General features: G+C 38.2%; 1 protein-coding gene across 10 annotated transcripts in view; it reads right to left on the reverse strand.

Annotated features, from left to right (window-relative positions):
* mark2b (MAP/microtubule affinity-regulating kinase 2b) overlaps nucleotides 1–23,044 on the reverse strand; it is a 57,821-nt gene that overhangs the window by 26,521 nt on the left and 8,256 nt on the right. For all 10 annotated transcript variants that reach the window (XM_028474947.1, XM_028474943.1, XM_028474942.1 and 7 more), the window contains exons 2-8: nucleotides 7,259–7,426; nucleotides 5,662–5,715; nucleotides 4,081–4,129; nucleotides 3,865–3,930; nucleotides 2,828–2,898; nucleotides 2,509–2,565; nucleotides 316–552 (exon numbers count right to left, since the gene is read on the reverse strand). In XM_028474947.1, coding sequence (XP_028330748.1) covers nucleotides 316–552; nucleotides 2,509–2,565; nucleotides 2,828–2,898; nucleotides 3,865–3,930; nucleotides 4,081–4,129; nucleotides 5,662–5,715; nucleotides 7,259–7,426 — 702 coding nt within the window. The remainder of the gene's footprint in view (nucleotides 1–315; nucleotides 553–2,508; nucleotides 2,566–2,827; nucleotides 2,899–3,864; nucleotides 3,931–4,080; nucleotides 4,130–5,661; nucleotides 5,716–7,258; nucleotides 7,427–23,044) is intronic.

Here is a 23,044-nt window from a genome sequence, read left to right on the forward strand (position 1 = left end):
GGAGTCTGTACAATGCCAAACACTGAAAAGTAAGAAGAGCTTTTCACATCTGATATCTTCATATCTAATGTTAGATCCTAAAATGTCTGCAGTAAAACAATGAGTCATATGGCGACAGACTGAATGCATGCTGTAAGCTGCAAGAACTTAGTGTTCATTTAGAAAGAGAACGGACCAATTATTGGTCCCACTCAATAACTATAAAAGAACTCATTCCTGAGTTCATTTTTATCCTGTGGCCCTTGGTTCAAAAGCAGCGATAACTGCCAACATCTACCTACGCAACAGACAAATGCACACACTCCCCTTCCCGACCTTGAGGTTTTGTCCATCGAAGGGCAGCGATCCGCTGACCAGCGTGTAGAGGATGACTCCCAGGCTCCAGACGTCCACCTCAGGCCCATCGTACTTTTTCCCCTGGAAGAGCTCTGGGGCTGCGTAGGGCGGAGAGCCGCAGAACGTGTCCAGTTTGTTCCCCAGTGTAAACTCGTTGCTAAAGCCAAAATCCGCTATCTTGATGTTCATGTCTGCGTCCAGCAGCAGGTTCTCTGCCTGCAGAGCGACAGCAGAAGAAATAAAGGAAAATTATTAGACAACAATATTAAAGAACATGTCAACTTAGTTAAATCCACCAAAAACTTAAGATTAGTTATTTGATAAAATCTAAAATTATATTTTTACATTTTTAATTAAACATTTAAAATTAAAAAATATTTTTTTTTTTAAATGTACATCACTTTGAATAATATCACATAAATAGTTAAACAGTGCAGGAAGAGGCAGAAAACTCAAAAAGCTTAAATAATATCAAATATATTAATAATAACTAATTTGTAAAGCACTTTACATTTAGTAATCTCAAAATTCTACAGAGACAAGGGCAGAAAAAAAAATCAACAGATAAAAGCAATAATAAAATCAACAGCGAATAAAATCAATCAAACATATTTTAGCAGAAAGCTTTTTAAAAAGCTCACTTTCTCATATATAACTGTAGTTAAAATAAAATGCGGTATAAAAATATCTGAGCTGGTGCTTATTGTTACTTTGTGCACTGACACTGGCTACTCTATATTTGTAACAGTATAACAAAAAGGATCAAAAAACTAATTTTAGAGAAATAAAAAATCTCTTGGGGCGCCAGAAATTAGTGATATAAAAATGGGGTCAAGACAAGAAAAAGGTCGGGAACCACTGCCCTTGTGTGTGTGACTACGTTTTCACTTGGCAAACCTGTTATTTCACTGTAAACACACAAAAAATAGGAGCAACAAAGCAAAAAGCAAGGTTGAAAAGCATAAATTCTGAAGCTTGAAAGATCATTTGAAGATGTTTACTATTGTATTTTACAGTCAGCTGTTTGTAATCCTCATTCTCAGGTGAGGAAAAGGTCATGAGCAATGACAGAAGCCTCAAACAGTAGCACACATTGGGATAAGTGAGCCACCAGTGTTTTTTCTCTGCATGCGTTTGTATCTTTAGGCCAGTGAGTAAGGAGGCTGCGGTTGCCTAGCAACAAGTGCGCCGTCATTTTCAATCGCATTGAATACTTTGTAGCTTTGCGAGTGAGCAAACGCGAGTGCATATTTGGTACAATGCTGGCATGATGTCTAATCATGAATCTACACGGAGGAATAAGAATAATCATCATCTGCTACATTAGGACTTTGCATGGATGCCAAAAACACAAAACTCAACTCTGGCTAGAACATTTTAAAAGAAATCCTACAATAATTACACTATATTTTACCGAGATAGAAGCTGTTCTGTTCTATACCATGCTATTGTTACCTGTTAAAGTTATTCTCATCACATTTTGCTATTGCACTGTGCACAAACTGCAGTGGTTTTTGCCTTATGACCCCTAAATCACAAGTGCTTAGGATTAAAGAGACAAATAGTAACCATCACTATGAGAAGTGTAAGTCTAGCATTTTCTAAAAAATAAAAATAAACATGTCATGAAATGATGAATGACAGCTAAAATGTGTTTGTAAAGAGAAAAAAAAAAAAGGGTCAAAAACAATGAGGTGGAAAAACAGGTTTGCCAATGGAAGCCGTGTTTATTCAGTAATCATGATAATGTGTTGTCTATAGGTCAGCCAGCTGGCACAATAAGAGGATTTTTAACTCTGCATAATACTAAAAAACCCAAATTTAACAGACTTTTCAATCTGGCTTTTTGCATGTCAGTACGAATAAATGTGAATAATAAACTAAATAAAGTATGCAGAGAGAAGATCCAACAGAAAACACACCTAGAGACATACAGTACATACATATATACAAACACTACCATCCTATTTGTATGCATGTAACAGGCTAGTAAACTGCAGCACTGCAATATAATTTATGTGATTAACCTCGGGGTTACCAGTTTGTGGGTGGGATTTCATTTCAAAAGGTTAAATCGCATGAAGATTAGTGTAGAGGGTTGGGGAGTAAGGTGCAGAAAGAGAGTACGGTGGGGGCTTTGTGTAATTCAATAACGTGTGTGTGCGTTCTCACCTTGAGGTCTCTGTGTACTATACACTTCTGATGGCAATACTGCACTGCTGACACAATCTAAAGAGTGAGAAATCAAGAGAGCAAAAGAAAAAACGGATAAATATAAGAGAGGAAGAAGATAACAGTCAGTAAGTTGATACAGCTGGAGAAAAAGAAGACACTGAGCTTCTTTTAGGGATTTTTATTTGGGAATAATATGCTAGATCTAAGCTGTTGCTGTTTCTTTTTTTTTTTTACAGAATACCTAATAAACCCAAAGGAATAATAATTGCTAATTAACATCATGCATAACAAAAAGCATCTTCCTCTCAATACAAACCTGTCTGAATTTGGCACGGGCCTCTTTCTCCTTCATCCTGCCGTGGGCCACCAAGTAATCAAAGACCTCTCCTGAGAGACAACAGAAGCAAGGGGGAGTAAGAGCTAAAACCTGATACTAGCCTTAGTCAGGGAAAAATGGGTCAAACACTGCAATGCTAGTTTTTATATCAACTATTAATGAACACAAGGGTTGAAAATTAGCTTTGGTTGCATGAAGCGCATCAGACTCAAGCTTTGCCATTAAATTGTACTATGTGCTTTGTCTTCATTGACAAAAATTAAGTCAAAAATATGTTAAGTTTGAAGAAAACCTTAAAAAAAAAAAAAAGGCTTTATTCAAAACCAAAAATAAAAACTTTTGCTAACGGAGTAGGAAAATTTGATGATTACAAGATGTACACTTTGCCTGCCCTTTATTTCACTAGGAAAATGGTGTATGGAGAGGCTTAGGACAGGTGTGTCAAACTCATTTTAGTTCAGGGGCCAAATACGGAGCAGTTCATCTCAAGTGGGCCAGAGGTTTTAGGGTGGGAAAAAAAGAGAATACGTAATAATTATTGTGCTCTAGTTTGCACTTCTACATATAAATAAATTATAAAATATGTACAGCACTGATAATATGAACGCAATACGTGACAGAATTCAGTCCCTGCAGGATCTTCAGTTTTATTTGATTTGATTTTGGGGCCAATTTTTATGTAATTTGGGAAATTTTTCCAGAATCATTTGAAGAAAATGGCAGGATTTTGTAAAAATTTTGAGTTCTTTTTAACAATTTCAGATTAAAAATGACTGCCGTCATGTGATATAAGCATGGGGAAAATGTGAGCCCTGCTTATATTGTGGCGTTTCACTGAATTTGTGTATTAATTTGAAGATATCTACAACTGAATTAGTTGGTAATTTACACAATGATTGATGGTTTCTCTTTTTTTTTTGCTTTCGTTTAGGAGGTAAGCTGAATAAATGTAAGGTCGTCCTTGTACACAATGTGCAATGCTTCATGTGGCGAGATCTCCCAGGGACAACACTTACCTCCACTAGCGTACTCCATTACCAGGTACAAAGTCTTCTCTGTCTCTATCACCTCAAAAAGCTTGACTGCAGGTGGAGAGAGAAACATGGAGGAGGTGAAAAGAGAAGCGAGGTGGAACAAAACGACAAGTGACGAAAAATCACAAATACGTCCGTGTGTTGAATGTAAAACATGATGGTTCTCATTGAGCGATCTGATGTTACGGCGTGACTCACCTATGTTGGGATGATTCAACATCTTCATGATCCTCACCTCTCGAAAGAGCTGAGAAGCAAACCACAGTCACAGACGGTGGTGAATATTTTTGTGTGTGCCTACATATGTGCCAGCTCATGAGATGGAGAAATAACTAAATATATATAAAATCCTCTAAGTGTTCCAGCTTCTTATTTATATAAGAGTGAAGTGTTTGTCGTGGGTGAAAACTCACTGAAAATACACACATTGTGGATCAATTTTAATGCAAAGGAAACAAAACCGCATTTTGCTGTACCAGCAAGGACTATGAAAAAAAACAGACTATATTTATACTTATTTCCATGTCTTTTAAGCAGGGTTGGCTTCAATTATAATTGCAATTGAGTAATTGATCATTACAATTGTGGCGTGATTATAATTGTAATTGAAAAAAATGTGTTGCTGTCATAGTCATAATTACATTGTAATTGAGTTTAGAAAATTGACTTTGTAATTGCCATGAAATGTATATAAAAATTATCAATTACAATTTAATGCAAAACTGTGGACCCATGTTACAGCTCTATGTACAGTTCTACACATATGTAGTTTTATTATTAAAATGTGTTTCATATCAAGCTTTTCCACATTAAATTGAAATCGAGAGGTATACAGACACAAAAAATACTCAGATTCCCACACCAAAAATATTAAAACCTATATTTTCATTGATTAGGAAACTTAACACGGGAATTAAAAGATAGGAAAGAAATTAGATGATAGATATTTGTTTAAATGCATTTTACAGCTGATATAGAACACGTTATCTTGACACAAAGCTAACACAAGAGGAAGGTTAACTTTTATTAGGTTATTTATTTCAGGCTCAGTAATTGTGATTAATTGTAATTGAACATGGGTAATAGAAAACGTAATTGTAACTGAAAAATGTAATTGACCCCAACCCTGCTATTAAGTACAACTAGTATTTATTAGCATTAACGAACATTGTGCTTTATTGAATTATTACTTCATCCACTGTTTTGCACTCTGTTGTAATTGAACTGTAAGGGATGAGATACGCTGTATTCAGCAGTAAAGAAAAAACCATTAAACCACTGGCACTGGGTATGTACGACAGTTGGTCTCAACACCCCCAATGAATCCATTGCATTTACATTGGATTTGCATTTACACAAGCCTTTAAGTTACCTCATTTGCATATTCACAAATGTAAATTCTGTGTGCATTTGTTCCGTGTACATGCAGCCATAGTTGGAGTTTGCGTGTAAGTGGACAGACCCCACCCTGCCACCATCAAAAGAAGTAATTGCAGCTTGTTTCCTGTAATTAAAACTCTCCCTAAAAACTAGACCACTTCACAGGGTCAGAGAGAGAGAGAGAGAGAGAGAGAGAGAGAGAGAGAGAGAGAGAGAGAGAGAGAGAGAGAGAGAGAGAGAGAGAGAGAGAGAGAGAGAGAGAGTGCACGCAAGGAAATGATGTGTTTAGTGCCAAAAAAATGACTTCTGAGGAAAGGAAAAGGGAAAGGAGGAAAAGACGTACAAATTTTCTCCCTGCATGAATGTGTGTGTTTGCATGTGTAATGTGTAGACACTCACCTTCTGCAAACTGGATGAGTTTAGCTGTGTCTTATCTATAATCTTTACAGCCACCTAAAAAAAACAAAAAAAAAACAATGACAGGTCCACTTATCTAAAACACTGAGCATTCATTTATTACACTTTGAGTTTGACTGCCTGTTCACACTAAACTTCCTTTGATGGCACGGCAGAAAGACGACACACACACATGCACACGCTCAACGGAACGTTACAATCTTGCAGCATTAAGTGACAAAAACGCAATCGCAGCAGGTGACGGTTGCATAACGGTACAAAATACAGTGGGAAAGACAAAAAGAGCTGAAGCAGAGTTTTTAGCCACGCTTTAATGAGGTCTAGAAGTGTCAAAAGGAAGAAGGACATGAACAAAAATAAATGACAACCTGAAAATAAAGGTGCACTAAGAAGGGACACTGAAAAGATGAGATGGAAGCAGAGGAACCCAAATGATCCCTTAACAATGAAACAGATTGAGTGGACCACTTTTGAAACACAAACAAACATTTTTCTTTCAGTCCTTTTCTGGTCGTGCTTGTCTGACTCTTTCGTGTCCTCTGACGAGCCCTTGTTTTCTCTGAGTGTGTATGAGTGCAAGCCAGAGTGTCACATGGAGTGTTATCAGGGTGTCAGGCACAGAGCTGTCACACATTGACAGAGCCTGCCCACCCAATCCAAAGGAAATCAGACAGAGACTCAGTGCGCACGCAGCCAATCTCTTAAAGGGAACTGACTGCTTTATTACATCACATCCTGTCTGCACTGAGCCACTTAGTTTCAGCCTTCCGTATTCCTACAGACAATGGTGTTTTAATCTCCTGTAGCAGATGTAGCATCTCTAAAGCCATGCAATCCAAACATGAGATATCTTTAACTGTCAGTAAACAGGGACCAGATTAACATTAGGCCAAGCACTGATGATCCTTTCAATCACACATTTAGGTCAATTACAGCACATCTACTTCATCTAGAGCAGGAATGGGCAACTCTATCACAGCGGGGGCCACAAACGATTGTATCTAATCCGAGGGCCACACGATCAATATTCATGTCAGCATTTAGAATAATGACCAATCAGAGAATAATTACGGGGGGGAAAAGGGTCTTATGGTTTTGATGTTTTGTCAGTTTGTGTGTTCAGTCATTGTGTGTTGTTTGAGTCATTGTGTGTTTTTGTTATTTTTTGTATTCTTTGTCTAATTTTGTGTATTTTTCTGCATTTTTGTCTTTGAGTACTGTAATGTCCTGTCATTTTGTTTGTCTGTATTCTGTAATGTGTTGTTTTGTGTGTTTTTGTAGTGGTTGTTGTGTCTTTCCTTGTTGTCATTTTATGTTTCATAAGTCATTTTGGAATTTTCTCTGTACTTTGTGCATTTGTGTACTTTGTGTATTAAGTTGGGCTTGATATTCCCTCCAATTTCTTGACTTACATTTTTGGGAATTTGCTTTGGGGGCTGCAAAAATTTAGACTGATGGCCACATGTTGCCCTCCCAACCGGCATGTTGCCCATGTCTGGTCTAGAGTGGCTTTACAATCTTGATGTCAACGAGAGAATTAGTGGACCCAGTGAAAGTCCAGCATGCGATGCAATCCTACCTCTTTTCCAGTGAGGACGTGTCGTGCCAGTTTGACTTTAGCAAAGTTTCCTTTGCCGATGGTTTTCAGTAACCGATAGTTTCCGATGTGCGGCTGTTCGTCTGAAGTGGTTGTGGCGACGGAGTTCCGACATCGCGGCATGCTGGAGCGGCTAGACGACTTGGGCTCCTGGAGAAGGAGGGACAGGCAGAGAGAGCAGTGTGTCAGTGGATCAGGACCAGATGATACGAAGGGAAAATGTTAGGGGGAAAATGACAAAGCAAAACTCAAACAAGTTGGCAAGGACTTAAAAAAAACTGTATGTACTGGACATAATGTTGCAGAATAGCACATTCTATGGTAGGGCAACAAAGTATTTTTTCTCCATTCTTATTTTCACATTTTTAACTGCTTTGCCCAAATAATTTGTAATTGTTTTGGTCTTGAAATCAATAAAAAAAAACAGTTACTGTAGAGTTGAGTTCTGAAATAAAAAAAAAAATGCAACACTAGGGCAAGGATTGGACGTTTTGCATGACTGAACAGAGCTCAATGACAAGGCAGAATAAATGGTTGGTGCTCAATGTTAAATAGAGAACTGGGTCGTGATAAAGTCACCAACAGATTGGAGCGAGTGCACAGCCAAACCTAATTTACCTGTAAAATTAAAAGGCAACTATATACTCTACCCCATCTTATTAGAAAAAGAAACGGTAATAACAGAGCTGTGCTGAGGTAACAGAGTGGAGCTATTGAAAAATGTATTACAACATTATTAAGTAGTAAGATGCTGTTGGTCAATTTTTTTAACTTAATTTTTTCTTAATTGAATCTACATATCTTGTGAAGTCTCATATATACTATCCTTGTTTTTACCCAGTATTATCTGGTATAATAACTACTGATGGGAGACTGATTGAAAAATTTGGGTGTGTCACAGTCGGATGGAAGGACAATTGCTTTCTGAAAATATCACTCAGATGTCAGACAACAACATCAAACAGACAAATATGGTGCCTGCCTGTATGATCATTAATAATAATAGGCAAACAATCTAAAACACGGTTACTGTGAACCAGCAGGGGAGAATTATTCTTTAAACAAATTAATATATTGCTAGCTCCATGGTTTTTCACCTGAAAACTTGTTTAAGATTACCTCGACCCCCTGTTCTTCCAGAACAATATACCTATACAGTAGCTACTTAATGACTAACTAGTAAGTATCTTGCCAAATGACAAATCTATCCAAGTTAATAAGAAAACACTGCCAGGAAAATACCTTTATGCAAAAAAACTGTGTACACATGCAGGCTGATCTAATCTGCAACACTAATCCAGTGACCACAGTTCAGGTCTACTGTGATTAATCTAAAGGTCAGGATTTATCATCATCAACCACCGTAGTACTAATATTAGGTTCATATTTAGTTTATGCCTAAATTTACTTAACACTAAGTTAACAATTTTAGTTATTTGGCAAATGACAACCACCATTGTAGAGATTCTAACTACTCACCAGATGACTCTTAACCCGGATGTGTATGATGACGTTATCAGTATTTTAAAGGTAACATAAAGGTAATGGGCTAAGGTTCATCTGATGCAACACATGCCCAATAAAGAATAGATAGCAACACCTTGCTATACTGAAAAGGGCTGTATGAAATCACTCAACATTGGGTAACAACTCAAGAAAAAGGTCAAATAAAAAGCTAAGTAAGTACCAGACATGCAAACTTAGGAGATGGACGAGTGGCTCAGAGTCTTGGAAGAAGTCTGGCTCCAGGGTGACGAGCCACAAACGCACAAATAGTAAAACACAAATGCACATGTGCAAGATTAATGCGTGCAGACACGTGCAAACCCAAAGCCACAAACTACACGCCTCTTAGAGATCTGATACTGTCAGTAGAGACATTCACACAGTAGGTGCCGAGTAAAGGGGGGCTCATAGTGTCTCCTTTTGTTCTTTTCTCCGAACACTTGTCTGTCATTTTGAGTCCCTAATTATCTCCCTGTACCTCAAACAAATTAGAGGCTCGCTCAGAATCATAATTTACACTTGGACCGCAGTTTAATTTACACTTTCCACTTTCCTGTCTGACAGGAAGCAGCACGTGAAGCTGGGAAAAACCATCTCTGCTCCCCGGACCATCAGCACTGGATCTCCTCAGGGCTGTGTTCTTTCTCCTCTGCTCTTCTCCCTGTACACCAACAGCTGCACCTCCTCTCACCAGTCGCTCAAACTCCTGAAGTTTGCAGATGACACGACCATCATCGGTCTCATCTCTGATGGAGACGAGCCTGACTACAGGTGGGAGACAGACCGGCTGGTGTCCTGTTGCAGCCAGAACAACCTGGAGCTCAACGCTTTAAAGACAGTGGAGATGATAGCAGACTTCAGGAAGAACCCAGCCCCCCTCACCCCCCTCACCCTGGGAGACTCTACAGTGAGCTCTGTGGAGTACTTCTGCTTCCTGGGGACCATCATCACTCAGGACCTCAAGTGGGAGCTGAACATCAGCTCCCTTATCAAAAAAGCTCAGCAGAGGATGTACTTCCTGCGGCAGCTGAAGAAGTTCAGTCTGCCAACAAAGATGATGGTGAACTTCTACAGCTCCATCATCCAGTCCATCCTCTGCTCCTCCATCACCATCTGGTATATATATATTTATTTATATTTATCCTATTTATACTTTATTCTCTATCTATCCTTTATTTATCCCTCATCCTTTATATTTATCATTATTATTATTATTATTATTGTTGCTGGGTTGTTCTTTGTTTTTTTTCTTTTTTTTTTTTTGTTGTATGTTTTGTGCACCAACTACCAAGACAAATTCCTTGTACTGTCCTTAAAACTGTACATGGCCATTAAAAACATTTCTGATTCTGATTTCTGATTCTGATTTTTAAAATCATGGTTATCATCATTGCAAAGAGAGAAAAAAAGCCATGATTGCTCTACTGGGTTTGTAAGCATCATCCTCCAGAGATGGTTCACTCAAACAGATGTTGAACATCTCCACAGCTCCTGATGCTGATAGCACTGACATGGGCCAACATAAAGTGCAGTATAACAGCCAGAGCGGGTCTAAACAAAATGAATTTTATAGCAAGAGCAACAGCTTTAAATCCAGAGGACATGAAAAGGGCCTTAAACAGTCTTGGGAGAAAGATCAAAGACAGGATTTTTAGTTTTGGAACATGTGGGAGAGAGATACAAACATCTTATGTGGACAGTTTTTAAGACAAAGACTACATGTGAGTGAACGATGCCATTTCTAGATGAATGGACTCAAGCATCCTCACTGAGGTCCATGTGTCTTAAGTGCTGCGGTTCCTAATTATCATGCCTAAAACTCACATTTTTGCTCTAACACTGAACGTCTTAGAAGTGCAATATATATTGTTTCACATAAAGCATGCACAATTATGTTGTGGTCAGAATGTACTTACAGGCCTATACATTGGCAATTAGAGAAAAGATAAAATTAGCTTAAATACCAGTGAACTACAGGAAAAACTTTGATTCCCTTTTAGCATTTTTTTTTATTTAGTAAAAAACATATTCATTATATGAACATAGCGCCAGTAACAATACAAGTTAACTCTTCTGTTTGCCCATTTATAAACATATTTGGTACAAAGTAGGACAGCTTGGTTGGGTATTTACTATTTATTCGCACAGAAAGACCTGGTGGTTAAGCCACAATCCCCAAATTAGCAAATTCTGAAAGTTAAGGGCGTCTCCCATAGGATCCTGTACCCACCCTATTTATGAATCTAATAAATAGATTGATAAAATACGCAGTTAAGTGCAGGAATTGCCTTTGACTGTTGGAACTGGAAAGAACCATTTCTCCTATAGGCTGGCACCAACAAAGATGCAGTTGTTTTAATGCATGGCATCGTCAGATGTACATAATCTCTATTTGTTCTACTGACATAACCACAAATGTTCAGTAAAAGCTTATTAACAGAATTTCCCATGGTAACTACTTCAAATGCTGCAACCTGAACGTGAAGGTGTGAAGTAGGTTAATTCAAATACAGAAAAAAAGACACAGCTGTCCAAAAATGAACAACTTTTCATCAGCAAAAGCTAAAAATAACTTTAGCTCGGGACGTTCCGGATACACCCTGTCCCCCCACCCTTCGAAATCATTTCCGCCCACATTACAGATTTTTTTCATATATTAAGATAAGAAAATAATGAAGCATCTCCCATCACAATGGCCATTTCAAACAAATCCTTTCTAGAAACAAATCAATAGAATTGAGCAGCAAACTCTGGTATGCACACTGGCTTTAGTCACTTCCACGGCTAAGGATAAAGAGAAGCTCTTATGTCCCTGTTCTTGATTCTTTTACACATCTGTCAGCATCAAATTTAAGTCTCCTAAGAATAGCAAGCTGCACTCAGGTTTTCTCATGTCGCTCAATAAGGCAATTTATCAACTGTAACTGGCATTATAAACTGGCCAGTACAAATGGAGCCTGCATCCGCTGAGTTCTTTCTTTCCCTTGTCCACAGCCCCTGGCTCTTTAGTCTTCTTCCTACCCTATCCTCTTTCATGTCCGACTATATTTATCTTCTAATTCTTTCTTCATTTTGGGCAGCTGCAGGCCAAGCGAACCCCCTCCCCCAGACACACACACACGCACGCACGCACGCACACTAACCCCTCTGTTTTAATTTTAGATGTGTTAGAAGACAATAAATGACATCATTGTTTTGTTCTTAGTCGTTTGTTGAGAATGACTCATTATTGCATACTTGATAGTGCCAACATACAGTTTAGAAGTGTCCCAATAATATTCCTATGCCAGGAAAAAAAATGTTTTATAAGTTGTCAATTGGTAAAATGAATAAAGAAAGTTCAAACAACTAAGGCTGTAATGATTAACAAGGAAATGGCGTTTGTTTTCAAGTTTGCTATCCACCAGATACCTTGGGTTGTTAATTTGCTGTAAAAAAAAAAAAAATTCAATTTTGGTGTCAATTTTGAAAAACAAACCTGGAATTAGACTAAATAGAGTATATTGTTTGTTTTTGTACAATGATTTATAATATATAAAAAAAATACCTTAAAATAAGAGCGGTGCTTCAGGAAAGGAAGGAGCACATTTTAAAATAAACAGCTACAGGTTAGCCTATAAGTGGATAAAATGTCCGATACCGATTATTATAAAAAATTGATTATTGGTGGATTCTTAGTCATCAATGAACGTTTAATGCAAAGGTATCAACAACAACAGTAATTGCATGTACTAAAGCAAAGAAATTAATCTAATGCAGTACCGGTTACGTTTTGAGACAAGGCTCATTATCTGCAACCCTTACTAATCTCAGCATTAGGAGGAAGCCACTCAGTGCCTTATGGAATTTTAAATGCTTCAAGTCAGGATATTACATCCATCACCTACAAAATGAGCGCAGCAAATGGCAGTCAAGAGATACTAGGTACTAACATACAGATAATATACTGAAGTTTAACTTGTCCTACTGTACAAACAATAGTCATCAAACACACAAACAAGTCATATTTCGCCTCTGTTTTTTATTATCACTGTAATAAACAAAACAAAACATTGCATGAGTGAACCTAAAATAGAATGATGAAGCCAGAAGGCGTGTTTCACCAATTCAACGAGCAGAAGTAAGAAAGCATGATCAGCCTGAAACAAACTGTACCAAAAAAAAAAACATTTTTTATAAGATGCCAACATTTAAAACATATACTCATGGATGCTGCAGCAATAACTCAAACTGGGTCAAAGTTGTCTTTTTTTCTAGTGCTGCATGTACATTGCTCTTTTTTGGAAAACACAGCAAACTAGCTAATATACAGCATGAGTACATCTACCCTAGCCTAACAAACTCACCATAGCATATGAGGTCAAGTGAATTTGAGCAAGGCCCCTACTTTAGCAAGGTGGTGTCACACTGGGTCTCAGATTGCTGTGAATGTACTATTGTGAGTGAGAAGTGTGTTCGCTTGAACTGGATTAACAGACCGCCTTGTGTCTGTGTGTCTGTGTGTCTGTGTGTGTGTGTTTCAAATCAATTCAGTGCTGTTTGCTGTGCTACTGTCACAGTAAGGACACATTGCATAGCACTTCCTTGTGTGCCCTTCTTTTGCTGCTACGCAACTTCAAGGGTGTGAGCGGTCCATGAGAGGGACTGGTGTAAACAGGTTGGGGAAGCTCTGACAACACCATTACAACCTTTATATAGCTTTTTAAAAAAAGAAGAGATGCCATATTCAGAACGTCTGGCTTCATCTTCAGACTTGAACATTTTCAGTTAACGCCGACACAACTTTGAGAGTACACAAAATGTATGATGCAATTGCTAGACAAGCTGAAGTTATACAGTATCTACAATACATTAAAATCAGTTTTTCTTTTTAAAAATGAACTTAAGTAAATGAGGTCAAGCTATAACATTAGGGAATTAAAAGAGAATTTAGGAATAATCAGGAAAGTTCACCATTTCTGCTGAACACTGGACGTCATCTGTCTTTTGACGTTGGCCTCCTTACTGCTCGTTTACCCTCAACATTTTGATCCCTCAAGAGGTCTAACCGGATTTCAGTCAGTTAACAGTGACTCGGCCTGAGCGGAAGATTTACTCCAACAGATGCTGCTCATCCTCAGTATGCAAATAGTAAATGAACACAGCAAATAAACAGCATGGAACAACTTATTAATTCAACTCAATTCCGCTACCGGTTCATATTATGAAATACAGTGTAGCTACTGGTAAAACCTTGAATTTTTATGATTAATATTACAGGGTTCTCACCAGGAATAATTCACATCGTAAGGGGGGGTCCGTAAAATTTTGAAATTTCTAACTCTCTGATGGCCAAATTTTGTGAAGTTAAGCTTAAGTTGTTGTTTGTGACTGCTTTACTTTAAAGCCAAAAGTTATTTGTTGTGTTGGTAAAGGGTCATGATGAATGGAGTTAGAGAGTTACTCACGCTTGGTATAGGTCCTCCACAAATAACTACTTAATAAAAACACTGTATAGACAAGAAACAACATTTTATTGAATTTTATTTAAAAGACTGATACCAAGACACACTTTTTAAATTTAAAGGGCCCATGTTACGCTAAATCAACTTTTCTGTGCTTTAAACATCCTCAAAGTGCTATTTGGGCATCATAAAACACATGCCCAAAGTGTTTTTTTCATTGATTCCCTCAATCGTTAGTTAGAGGGTGATTTGCTCCTTTCTTACTGCAGGGCGAGCCCAAACACCTCGCTCCAATTTGATGACAAATTTGACGCGGCACTGAGCTGGAGAAGCCGCGCCTCCAGGAAGCTCTCTGCCGTGATTGACATGTAAACAAACACGCCCACCAAGGTGAGCATTTCAGCGTCCTTCGCACAGTGTTATGTATGTATTTTCTATAGTCTATCGATGTACCGGTGAACGCCCCGCCCCCACACTCCGTCTTGTGTTTATAAAGCAGAATGAGCTTAGCTACGGAGTGGGTGGGAGGAAGGTGGGCTGTCCTCTGGCCCTACGTCACCATGCGGGGAGGATGAAGTCAGTGTCCCGTCTATAGACACAACCACTCATGAATATGCATAAATAGGCTGCAAATCAGCCTGTTTGTGTAGAGTTGATCAGAAAGTGACTTTTCAGAGGCTAAAACTCTGGAAAACAGGCGAGTTTGGGAAAATAAACCTCAAATACTATGTTTTTGGGGTTCTTAGAACAAATGGAGAAGGGTGAAAAATAGCATGACATGGGACCTTTAAATGAGGTATTACGTGGGACCCGCAGTAATATCGGGACTAATGTGCAACAAATATTACAACGGCATAGATTAAAAAAGGAAAAAACCACAAAAAAGCCTGTTTCAACCAGGGTAGGGGGCACCATCACATCGTAGGGGATCAAAATCACACCGTACGGGGCCCCTACGCTCAACAGAAACCTGAATATTGAAGTATAATATTAAAGTTTATCTTCCTTAAAACACAATGTCACCAAAAACAAAGCAAAAATGATCAGATATAACTTGTATCTGTACTGTACTATTGATTTCATTTATTTCTTTGCCTAATTTTTTTCCCTACAAAATAAACATCATCTACAGTACATCTGATCATTTATCATTTCAGGCAGGTAAGATCACAAAAGATCTTAGCATCATAATAATGACAAATGGCTTGACTCAGACTTAGAAAACACTGAAAGAAGTCCCCACTCCTTCACCTGGATGACGTCAGCTCCTTACAATAGGCCAAGTTTAGCTGCCACTTCTCGTCTGAACTGGAAAGGCCCGTTTTACCAAGCTCGTATCAGACACAATCCGACCAACACAAAAGCACTGGATTTTTACAGCATTGTTTATGCAAACACACTGACCAACCCAGCTTGTCCCACACCTTAGTGTCCAAGGACTTCCACCAACTTACAACTAAAAATACAAATTAAATCCAATTATCTTCAAGTATTTAAGTGTGAGAACGAGAAAAAGAAAAGAGGAACTAAGTGTGTGCATTTGTGTGTGAAGCATGCAAGCTCAAATCTGAGCGAGTAACCGTGTGTGTGTGTGTGCATGGCAGGTTCTCTGTTGCTAGGGCCTGGCGAGCTTTGTCTCTCTGTTCATCTGCCTAGTGACAGGTCTGGTCTAAGGAGAAAGGCATAATTTATGGGTTCCTGGATGTAACTACGATGTGCATGTACGTGTGCATGTGTGTGTGAGGCACTATGATGACTCATTCAAGCATGATTTAAGATGTGCAAAAAGGTAAGCATTAGATGTAATGTCAAAATGTGCTCCTTTGTCCACACACTCACATTAAGGGCTTCTTTCTCGTCTATATTACATTTTTAGCTTAGTGGCTCGCCGCAAAATGCTAGCTTTTTATATTTAGTTCTTCAGTGTCAGATGAAATGTATCAAACTGATATGCCACACTCATATATTCCAATTCTGTTTGCTTCGCTGCTCTTGGTTTTGATCTTCGCGCTGTCAACAGAAAGAGATCAGGAAGTTGCACGATATTAGGAATCTACATTATGACTGCAGATTTGTGATTCAATCAGAACAACTAGATTAATTCCTGCCTCTGTAATATGCAAGATTCCAAGATAAAACGTGTGATAAGATAGAAATACAGTAATATAATAAAGAAATATCAAAAACCAATGAGATGAATAGGAAATATTGAGTGAATCTTGTGGCATGTTTTACAGATCTCTTAGGTAAAACCACTGACTTTCAAAAATCAAAAAGAAAAAAAAGTAAGAGGGCAAACTACAGGCTAATTACAATCAACATCTTTTATTTAGGGCCTCCGATTTCTTGTGGTAGCAGACGGAACAGACGGAAAAAAGGAATTACCTTTATATAACAGAGAAAGAAATCTGATCCGTTTTTTCTTCTCTATTTCAAATCAGGCCCCAACATGACACAGAAGTGACTCATATGCATGTTTTGGGACAATATCACATGCTATATGATTGATTGTCCAGAGAATCTGACAAACACGAGCCATTCAGCCATTAATCGCGTTCAAAATCTCTGCTACCTGTTATGGTTAGAGTAGTGACAATGTTATCCAGTGACTGAAAACAAATTTACTACAATGAAGATCAACATCTGACTTTTTTTGTCCTAGTAAGTAAGTAAGATCTCATCTAAATGATTATGGTGATTAGTAGGGGTGCCTCGATCCGATATCAATATCGGTCCAATATTAGCCTGAAAAAGAATATCGGATTCAAATTTCCAGATTCTCCAATTTCTTATTTTTATTTCCCCAACCAATTAATTTTTTTTATTTATTTTATTCAATTGTAGAATACTGTACCAATTAACCAATTGGTTAATAATAAATGGGTCAGTTTTTCTTATACCTACTGTTGCTGACTATTGTTCTCTGATTGAGTAACATCACTTGATCAAGCCTTTTCTAACATTCCACACTACAAATCAAGTAACAACTATTTTTTTATTAAAAAAAAAAAAAAAAAAAAAAAAGTATGTATGATTCATGCTGATATTGGATCAATATTGGTATATCGGAAATGGAAAAGTTCCTAGTAACTAGTACATTTCTAAATTAGCTAAGCATGAATGTAATGAAACTCAATCAAAGTTGACAGAGAGGACAGCACTAGGGTTGGGTACTGAAACGCAGTACCAATAAGGCACCGGTTTGGACGTAAACTGTACTAACCAGACCAAATAAGAACGAACATTTCGGTGCACCGCCCACCCGGTTGTTGATGGTGACGTCAGTGCCACTACTCATCAGATTCAGCACACCTGTTGCTCATAACTGATAGCGAGTGGATAAAAGGCCACATGAAATTTACTTACAAGCCGAACAATGCACCTTCTTTGATAACCTAAGTTTTAACACCAGATATAGAAGGCACAGTTTTGCATTCACACAGGCTGAGCTTATACAGCCTTACAGGCTAGCTCAGGGGTCTGCTGCAACCTGTGGCTCTTTGACTCTTTTCCAATGACTCCCTATAGCTTTAAAAAACTATTGAAATAAAGCGTTATTTTCTTTTTTACAGAAGCTATTAATGTTTAATGACAAATAAAATCATGATATAACAATAATCATCTCCAGTATTATATTGTTTGATACAGTATTGTTTTATTTGATATTATTTAAATTGTGTTGTTTATTTATTCTTTCCACATGTTACTTGTAAATATATTATTTAAGATAATATTGTGTTTTAAGAACCCCATTTAAGCACCGGAACCGTTCACAAAATGCAGAGTAGGCACCGGTATACAACCCTAGACAGCACTGGTGGTCAGATTAGGTGCTCTGGATGCATTTGATTCTGAGTTGGCTGAGTAAAAAACAAGCCAGTTCCTTTTTGTACTGCTGTTGATGGATTTAAACAAACGTCAATATTTAGATAGAGGGTGCTTTTTGAGTCATTGTCCCTTTCTATTTCCTCGCTCAGATTTCTTTATTTATTAATTTTTTAATGCAACACCACTGAATCATTAACCATCTAAAGGATTATTATTCCTAGGCCTAGTGTTTCTCTTGTGACTGTAGGGCTTTTTATAACAAACTAAACCAACAGCTTCACTAATAGTCAATAAACATCAAGTGGCAAACCCACTAATCACAACTTTCCACTTTAAGCCTTTTAATTACAGAAGCAGCTTTAGCTGATACATGTATTATCAACTAATAACTTCAACTCCTGTTTACTTATATAACATTATTATTAAATATCTACCAGCATGATGAAAACCGACTAACAGGCAGGAATCCAGTCACCTCCCAAACCCAGGAGTCTGATTTTCCTAAATGCCAACCTGCTGTACAGACGTTTAACCAATGTTTGGATTGGCTGTTCTACACTTTTGTGCAGTGGTTTTCATTTAGAATGTTAAAAGCATGAATATGGTTTATAAATAATTCACAAAGTCTATCGTATTCACCTTCTACTTAACTGACAGTTTTCCCAAGGAGCACATGTGCTCCTCAAGTCAAATTCATTACTCAAAATAAATAAAGGGAACACAAACAACTCATCATTGATCTGAATGAATGAAATATTTTAGGTGAAAAATCTTCATTCATTACATAGTTGAATGATCAACAGAAATCAAAATCATGATCCCATGGAGGTCTGGATTCAGAATCATACTCCAAATAAAAGCGGAAAAATCTGATCACAGAATGATGCAACTCCTGTGGAAATTCCTCAAGACAAGTCAAAATGAGTAGTGTGTGTGTGGCCTCCACCTGCCTGTTTGTACTCCCTGGAATGCCTAGACATACTCCTAATGAGACGATGGGAGATGTCCACATGGTCCTTAGTTAAAATAAATATATATATATATATATATATATATAAAAATAAAGGTTTATTGACCATTATAAATCAAACAAATCAATTAATGTTTTTCCTACATTTTGGCTTATGACCGAGGGTAACCTAGAGCTGAACAAAATTTATTTCAACACGATCAACAAATTTCCACTTCTAAAACAAATACAAATGTATAATTTCCTCCCATTTCAAAGTTAATAAATCTATTAGTTTTCTTTATCAGAAATGAAAAAGGCGATGAACTAAGAACTGTAAACATTTTTCCCATCTAAATACATTTGTGTCCACTATCGTGTTAATAACCAAAAACAAAACTAATACAAAAATTAGATATATCACTGAACATGTTGAAAAAGTTTGGGTATCAGTACCAGTCCATGGACCACTTAGTACCAGGCCATGCACTTGCCAAAACTTCCGGTCCATGTAAAGAAACGACCAGTAATCAATCACAGGTTCAATGCAGAGGTGCGGTGCATGCAAAAAAACCCTTTCTGCATCCACCAACTCCCATCTAAGGACAGAAATGTCCAATATTATATAAAAAAAAGTGTATGGAAGCGCACCTCACTCTGCTCTTGACTCAGAAAAACTGTTTAAAAGTGGTCCATTGCTTTAGCTCACTAATATGTTTACAAGTGCGCCCTTGATTACCACTGGCTGCATTGACCGCACGCGCGCGCGCGCGCACACACACACACACACACACACACACACACACACACACACACACACACACACACACACACACACACACACACACACACACACACACACACACACACACACACACACACACACACACACACACACACACACACACACACACACACACACACACACACACACACACACACACACACACACACCCTCTGTCAGACAAGTTTTTCTGGTTGAGTTGGTGTCACAATAAAAGCGGTTGTCATATTCAGATCAGTTCCTTAAACTAACAGCCCTCACAAATTCATTGGAAAGCATGGCAACACGTCCATTCAAAGCCACTTAACATATCTGCCATTTCACACCATTAAAAAGATGTCACAAGTCACTCCTCTATATTTGACAGGTCTGCTTTGATACGTGCCAGGCAACTGTTCTTGATAATGGAGTGGTAGGCGGTCCTGGCCAGTAACTTTACCCATCCACCCCCACACACTTCTACGACCATTAACTCGACGCTTAGCTCCCTCTTTATGTGAAAATATTATGCTAATTTCAGTCTAGATAGCCTAAGATAAACATGTATACACCAAAGTAAATACCAGTTCTTCTGATACATCGCAAATTTTAGAAAATATCTACAGAACAAAGGACTGCATATTCACATCAAAATCCACACACAAGTCTCTGCTGAGCAATGCAGACTCATGTGAATGCTAAGCCCGGTTCCTACTGTTTGGTGCCACTTTGTCTTGTATGGTGAGACCTGACACCAAAGGCTTGCTATAGATGGCCTTTAAACCAACCGTGTTTGTGTGGAAGAAGCCACTGTTGACCTTTACCCTACAAACACAGTCAACAGTTTTCAATAACCCTAAATTTTATGTTTCAACCCTAAATTCTTAATGAGGGATTCCGACGAGTTTGGCTACGGTTGGTCGACTGCAGGTCACACAGCGTTGGAGGATTTATGTTGATGGTTTTATGATCACAATAATACTGACTGCTTAAATAGCAATATACATTTCACAATAAGTGTTTGAAGTAGGATGCAGATAAAAACAAAACTCCATGTGGTTTGTTGCTGAAAATAATCCCTACAAAGTAGGTGTGCTGACATGATGTCATCTGGCTAAAACGCAACCAACAGATTAACTATTTATTTAATTTTCTGCCTCACCGAAATTAGGAGAAAGTTGGTTATTAATGTAGGCTACACCTTTCATACCTGTGGGCTGAAAACGCACCTCACTTTACACACAGCTCAGTTCTACAGGACGTATTCTTAGATAAGGCTCTTTCTTGTATCTGTTTATGTCAGGCAGCAACAAATACTTACATAACCCTCTATTTCATCCTTGACCTCTGTTCCCATTAGGGTGTATCTATAAGAACACATTACGCTTTGCCCCAGGAGCAGATATTTATTTGTCTACACCTAAACCGTGCTGTTGTTGCCACTGACACTTTAACAGGAACCAACAGTTAGTTCTGTCAGAAATTTTAATTTTTATGAGAGGAGAAACACACAAAGACTTTGAACACTTGAGCGTCTTCCGACAAGAAGTGCTGGGATTGGCTGATAAGAGCAGGCCTGTCACGTGGTTGGCTATTTAACTACAGCACACACCTGCGTTTTTAACGTCTCACCTGTTTGACACAGGGCGCAGCTGTTGTGACAGACTCAAAAAGTTGCATATCACTTCCTTTAAACCACTTTGGCTTCACCAAAAAAAGAAGGACTTTGAACCTGAGTAACAACTTTGAAAAAGTGATTGATTGAAGAACATTGGCAAAATAAAATGTGTCCAATTTTCTGTTCCAAAATTGCCTGAATTCCTTTTCAGAATTTCCTCATTTCTGTATCCTAGGCTTTCCCTCATTAAATGTGATTACAGGCTATTGAACGTCCTGAACCCCAGCTACACATGTTTAACTCATTCAGTGCCAGCCATTTCAGAATCTCTACCACCCTCCGTGCCAGCCGTTTTAGAGCATTTTGACTGATTTTTAAAAACCCACAGAATATTTTGTACTATGACAATCTGAAATCTGACACCAGATTCTGAAAGACTAAAGTCTCTACTTTCATCAAGAATCCGGAGTTGAATCGAGCAAGTTTTACACAAATCGCCAGTTTCTGAGCAAAAAGCTGAGAAAACAGGCTTTTTCTAAATAAAAAATCTGTCAAAGACTTTGAAGCATTTTTTTTGCTTTATTGAAAACTATAACATCTGAACATTGGTTTCCTCCTAAAAAACAACAACACAGACAAGGCTTTTGATGGCAAAAATATTATTTTGCTATTTGGCTCACAGCTGAATGTTTTGCTTAGAGCATTTTGTATCTCCTCCCCCCATCAATCACACAGATGTAACTTCCTCTTCCTCCCGACACGCAGAGATGACCCGTTTGGCTCGGTTAGTTGATGGTTTTATCTCACGATCACAACATGATGAATAATCCACTCAGGTACACACATGCTTTGTGTTAGTATGTGGTGTTGTGAGCTGCTGGATACTTCACAATATCACTTCATAGCGCCATAATCTCCTTCGTCCCTGCTTTTCTCTCCTTTGCTAATGGTAGTATCAGTGGCTAATCTCACACTACAGCTTCGATATTGATGAAGGACCTACGCCAGGGTGTATTCTAGTAATCTTAATTGACGTAATATTACGTCAATGGCACTGAATGAGTTAATATACTTAATGGATAAATACAACCATTAATATACTTATTAATAGGCTTTACACCGATCTGAATGGCTATTTAGGATCAGCCAATATTTTGCATTTTATGCAATTAATGGGATCGGCTGTAATGTCTTAATTTGCCGAGCCGATCAATGATGCCATTGTCGTGATGAAACTTTCTGTAGATGCTCCCATTGCATTGTTTTATCTGTCTCATTTACATTGAAAAGAATTGTTTGATTTACGTGACATGGCTTTATTTCCCTCGCATTTACGCACAAGGGTGAAAACCTATGAGCGAATGACAAAAATGGCGATCGGTTGGAGCGGAGTGGCTGAGCGCTGGACTTCTTCCCCAGTCTACTGGCTCTGAAAGTGGGGGCAGTGTCTGCTGTTAGTGTATGTCTGTGTGCGTACATTTGTTTTGTTTATTCAGCCCGAACATGTCAAAAGAGAGAGTCCTATAGTGATGAGCTCCCATTTCCTTTCGCTTTCATACCGGAGACTTCTGTCTGTTTCAGGGCAGTAATGGTCACAGAAGCGCGTGTGTGCCCCATCTCCGCTGTGCACCTGTCAATATGGACTAAGCAACAGCAGATG

This window comes from Gouania willdenowi, chromosome 18 (assembly GCF_900634775.1).
Source record: "Gouania willdenowi chromosome 18, fGouWil2.1, whole genome shotgun sequence".
NCBI lineage: Eukaryota > Metazoa > Chordata > Actinopteri > Blenniiformes > Gobiesocidae > Gouania > Gouania willdenowi.